General features: G+C 37.3%; 1 protein-coding gene across 1 annotated transcript; it reads right to left on the bottom strand.

The window, feature by feature from the left end:
- Window positions 1-1,269: 1,269 nt before the first annotated feature.
- Window positions 1,270-2,590, bottom strand: lye (lymphocyte antigen-6, epidermis). Its single transcript, XM_024298195.2, has 3 exons — window positions 2,425-2,590; window positions 2,008-2,118; window positions 1,270-1,786 (listed from the first exon to the last, which is right to left on the bottom strand). Exons 1-3 carry the CDS (start codon window positions 2,474-2,476, stop codon window positions 1,545-1,547), a joined length of 405 nt encoding a protein of 134 aa, XP_024153963.1. The 5' UTR covers window positions 2,477-2,590; the 3' UTR covers window positions 1,270-1,544.
- Between the last annotated feature and the right edge of the window lie 2,633 nt (window positions 2,591-5,223).

Raw genomic sequence — 5,223 nt, 5'->3', positions numbered from 1 at the left:
ACCCATTCAGATAAAGACTTTCATTCTGTCACACAAACGGTTAGTGCTAAGGTGGCTCAGAAACTTGCTTTTGCTGAGAAGTCTGTATGCTGTAGCTGGAAAGACGTGACCTCGTTTTCTCTCACAGACTTCACTGAATTTGTTTCTCGTCGAGCGAGTTTGTTCTACAGATTCCTGTGTAGCCAATCGGGGCGAGAGCCGCCACCCCGTCGCCCTCGTGGTTGCTTCACAGCCCACCTTAGAGTACTCTAAAGAGTTCACCTCCTCACAGGTCTGACGGGATTGTGCAACAGCAAATATCTGTTGTACTTGCAGGAATGCGTGTTAATTGTGCCTCAAGGTGATTCAGAACACTGGAATGTTTTGTTGCCTATTCCTTTGTAGCAGATGTTAAGTTGGAGTCAGTTTTTAGGGATTTGTCAATAGCTCTCACGTAATTTATCAATTACGTGAGAGCTCATAAAAGTGCTGTTGGGTTTGTTGCTTATGGAATAGAAGACAACATTAGTAAAATTAGGATTACATTCTTTTACTTAATTGTCGGTTCAATCCAGATTACACAATCTGGATATGGACATGGGCAAAGGGGGCAAGCTGCGGAAAAATCAAAAATTAACTAAAGAAGTAAAAATTGCAAAATTATAATCAAAAACAAACAGTAAATAAATAAAATCAAGCTTGATAAATGGTGACGGTAGTGTCAAATCGATCAAAGGAGAAGATAAATGTCATGATATGATTTGACACTCCAACCGGGTCGGATATTGTCCGACATCTGCTTAACACCAAACACAAAAATAAAACGTTTTAGTCGGGATGAAGAGCAGCAGAGTGCATAAAAAAAGAAAATCCAGAATTTCTGATTGCTTTAACTGATTTTTCCAAAACAGTTTAAATGTTGTAGTTAGGTTTAAATCTCTTCATTCACACCAAACTGTGAGTGAAGAACTCCTCCTTATGAAAAAAGGAGTCGGTAAGTTTGGCAGAAGCCATAAGAATGGAGATGTGAGAACCGTGAGATAGAAATTTGTGTTAAATATCCCCAAAAAAGAGTAATTTCTCAATGTAATTTAATCTCTTTTTTATCTTAAGTTTTTTGGTAAAAGACACAAACCAATCTAGTGGTCCTGTGGAGGAGTGTCTGGCTTGAGACTGGAAGGTTATGAGTCCAAATCCCGGGTTGGGCCGTGTCCCGTGCGGGGAACCAGGTAACGAAGAACTCGTGAATTCAATTCCACAGACAATAATTGGACATATGGAGACAAAAACTTGTATTCTTTTCAGAGATGTCATTTAATCATATATTACTTGTGTTGTTTGACAAGAAACAAAAGCATTGAGAACATTTGTGATTCAAAAATCACAATAATAACAACTAAGCTTAAAAAACAAACATCGCAGTACATTTACAAGCTCAATGTTTCCCTGAAACATCCCATTGATAAACTTCCACGATGCCAACCCTGAGCTGAGGCTGAACGTAGTATGAGTTGGTGCAAACTTGAGTTATTAGAAATACACAGAAAGACTTTCAGAAGGAAGCATCAGTGCATGCTGAACACTGACGCCAGCAGGGCCACGGTGGCGGCGGCGGTGAAGGCCATTTTGGTGGACGGCGCTCCGGAGGTGATGGTGACGGGGTTGCACTTGTCTGAGCTGCAGCAGGAGATGGTGGTGTTGTAGACGACGCCCAGCAGGGTGCTCTGGGTGGTGGCGTTGCAGCCGGTGGTGGTGTTCTGGCAGCCCTGGTTGCTGAAGCCTGAGAAGGATGTGAGCGATGGGAAAGCTGCGAAGGGGAAAGATGAGAAAAAAGGACGAAATGTTACGATTGTGAGGTGAAATTTCAGTTTCAGGTGAAGCCTAGACTAGAAATACCTGTTGACCACTTTAGCTGACACACACCCACATTCATGCACACACAGAAGGATTAACCTGCCATTATTCTCCATTGATTGGAGTGATCAATGACTAACCGCGCTATTGTTATGCGCAGGTGTGAAGACTCACCTGCTTTTCCGGTGTAGCAGACGCTGGTGTTGGTGCTGCAGGTGACACTGTTCGAGTTCAGGCACACGCCGAACACGCTGAAGCCGCATTGGTTGCAAACCAGGGATTCAGCTGAAACAGACACGAAAGAGATGTTCATCGATGTGAACAAAATAAAAACAGGTTTATTGTTGTTTTTCCAAAAATAGAACTCTTTTGTTTGTTTGTAGCATCATTTCAGGCCCTTCTGGTCCACCACTCCCTTCACTGTGATGCTGCCAAACATTTTAACAACTGACTTTTCAAACTTAAAACTAATCTTGAGTACTAAAACTGCTGCAGTGCATTTTAAAAACAGTTTATAATTGCTTTTGTAGGATCTGATTTCCTTTTTCTTCATTTCAGTCGTAAAAAAACCTTAAAATAAGTCAGACTTACCAGCGATGAATGAGGCCAGCACAGCAGCAACAACAAACAGGAACTTTCCCATCTTTGTGAAATAATTTGCTCCTTGATTCCAAAGGTAGAATGAAAATAAAGAATCCTTCCAGGGGAGGTTGGCTGCTCCTTCTTGGCGAGACGCAGTAGGAAGTCAGAAGTGATGTCCCTGCTGTCCCCACGCCGATATTTAAAGGGTGAAACAGGTGGAGGGGAGGGGACTGCACCCACAGGAGAGGTTTTTCAGGTCTTTTGACTGCGTCAATAGAGAGGTCACCCTGTTGGGTGTGTTGTGTGGGGAGGGGACAACAGAAAGAAAGGAATGCCAGTTTCAATGCACAACATTACTGTATTGCATGATCATCTTCAGCAACCGCTGTCTTGTGATCTGAAACAGTTACGTCAATGATGATAGTCGAGCAAAATGTTTATAGTTGGCACATTTTGAGATTTTTTAAATTCTTTTGTTTTCTTGGTATCAATTTCAATTTTTTACCAACCTATGTTTAATTGTCTTGTACAATTGTTTCTCTCTTATTCTAATAGCTTAAATTGTTTTCACTTCCAAAAATGAAGAAAAAAACATTATAGTCTACTTTGGAAAACTCTGTCACTGGGTGTGAAAGTTTAAAAGAACCATCCTAAAATGTTTAACATGACGAACAGAAGTAGAAAGATCTATATTTAGACTAGAAGAGTTGCATTGCCTGCGATAAAGCTAGTGTGAATGATTTTTACTGAATCTGGTCACTGAAAATGCTGAGGTTATTGCTGAAAGGATTTGCTGAAAATGCTAAAGAATATTTACAAAACGCTAAATTGGCTAAAAGACAAGAAAATGTGTTGAAGAACTATGAAATACTGCTGAAGTTGGCTTAAATTTCTGAAAACTTTTTGGTAGTTTACCTAAAAAACTTCAATACATGTCATTTTTGCAAAAATATGTAGCGTATTACATAAATATTAGTTAAACAAATTAGCCCAAAAAACCTTAGAAGATGCCAGAAAAGCACATTACTAAAATACTAGCCCAAAATAGCCTAAAAATCATATGTCAAATTCTAAAAAAAAAAAAAACATTAAACTGTTGCAAAAATATTAGATAAACTTCAAATCAGCCAAAAAAGCTTACTAGATGCCAAATTAGCCAAAAAAATCTAGCACAATGCTAAAATACAAGCTCAACCCAAAATTGCTAAAAATCCTCAGTAAAATACCAAATTATTTTAAAAACAAAACAAATCATTAGCCTGTTGGTAAATTATTAGATAAACAGAAAAGTAGCCTAACAGACCACAGTAGATAAAAAATTAGCATGCTAATTAAATATTAGCTAAATTCCAAATTAGCATAAAACCTTAATAGATCACATATTAACCAAAAACATTAGCATGTTGCCATATTGCTATATTATCTAAATTCCAAACTAGCATTATAAACCCTCAGTAGATAACATTAATAAAAAACGTTAGCATGTCACAAAAAATATTAGCTAAATTCTAAATTAGCATTAAAAAAACCTCAATCGATAACAGCCAAAATGTTAGTGTTGCTAAAATATTATCTTGAAATGAATCTCAGTAGATGCCAAACTACCCAAATTAGCTAGCATAATGGTAGTTTAACAACTCAATGTCAAATTATTTGAAGATAACTGTAAACAATGGTTTTGAAGGGCACAAAGTTTTCAAGTAAGATTTTGAAGAATTTAAATGATTCCTCGTTCCCTTCCTGTAGGGGATATTTTGCTCAATATATCAAAAACTATAAAGTTTATGGACATCAAAAATACAAGCAGGAATGACCTAAATGAGCTGAATGTTTTGATAACAAGATTGCTGAAATATTAGAAATGTGCTTGAGTTTTTGAATGTCGAAAAACGTACATAAAGGAGGAAAATCATCAGACTTTTTTGACTCTGTAAATTACCCCAATGGTTAAAATTTGAAATAACAAGAGATGATTGGAACAGATACGGTCAGCTTGCACAAAACTATTCACTGGTAAAACAATAGAAAAGATCCGGTGTTGACATTTTCTCGTCATGGCAACAGCAAAGCATCATTAAATCTGCAAGACCGTGGTGCCTGTCACAACAAAAGAACAATGATTCGACACGGTACATTTTGTCGCCGCCGTCCTGCCTCAAAGTGTGACATCATGTCATTAAAATCATCAACTACCATTTAACTTTTAAGTACATAGGCTGTTTTAACATCCATTACTGAGAGGCTGTTTCCAGTAGGACAACCTGAGAACCCCACCAACTTCTTTTTTTTTTGGTAAAAAATTAGGCCAAATGACGATATAAAGTGACGCATTCCAAGAAATGTCCAGAACGTTCAAACTCATAAAGAGAACCCATCATTACTGCAGAGATGCGGTCATAACCCCGCAGCAAAATGCAAACATTCAAACTATGAAAGGAATTTTTCGTGACGTCAGGTTGTGATTTTGTAATTTAGCCAACAATCATTTTTAAACAATCAGCAGGCGGGAGCATCGAGACACAGAAAGATCTAAAACGTTTGAGATCATGACTGCACATTTGGATCCTTCTTGACTGAGGAAGTCCAAAAATCACATAAATATTTAAACAAAAAATAGAAAGATCAAAAGGATTCTAAAAAAAAGCAATAAATACCAGAGTCACTCATAAGTACGGTTACGCTGAGCAATTTGAACTAACATTTTTCTATTTTTAAAGTTTGAAAAATTACAATAAGGAATTTGAACTTTAATTTTTATTTTTATTATTATTATTACAGCAATTTAGCTATATTTAAGTAGATTTTTCA

This window comes from Oryzias melastigma, linkage group LG11 (assembly GCF_002922805.2).
Source record: "Oryzias melastigma strain HK-1 linkage group LG11, ASM292280v2, whole genome shotgun sequence".
Taxonomy (NCBI): domain Eukaryota; kingdom Metazoa; phylum Chordata; class Actinopteri; order Beloniformes; family Adrianichthyidae; genus Oryzias; species Oryzias melastigma.
This window is presented reverse-complemented; position numbering and strand designations above follow the sequence as displayed.

Bases quoted from the DNA above. Each gene is read 5' to 3' on its own strand.
- lye (XM_024298195.2), bottom strand. From the start codon at position 2,476: ATGGGAAAGTTCCTGTTTGTTGTTGCTGCTGTGCTGGCCTCATTCATC. The intron at 2,119-2,424 runs GTAAGTCTGACT...TGTCTGTTTCAG, and splicing joins GCTGGCCTCATTCATCGCTG to CTGAATCCCTGGTTTGCAAC. The intron at 1,787-2,007 runs GTGAGTCTTCAC...TCCCCTTCGCAG, and splicing joins CTGCTACACCGGAAAAGCAG to CTTTCCCATCGCTCACATCC.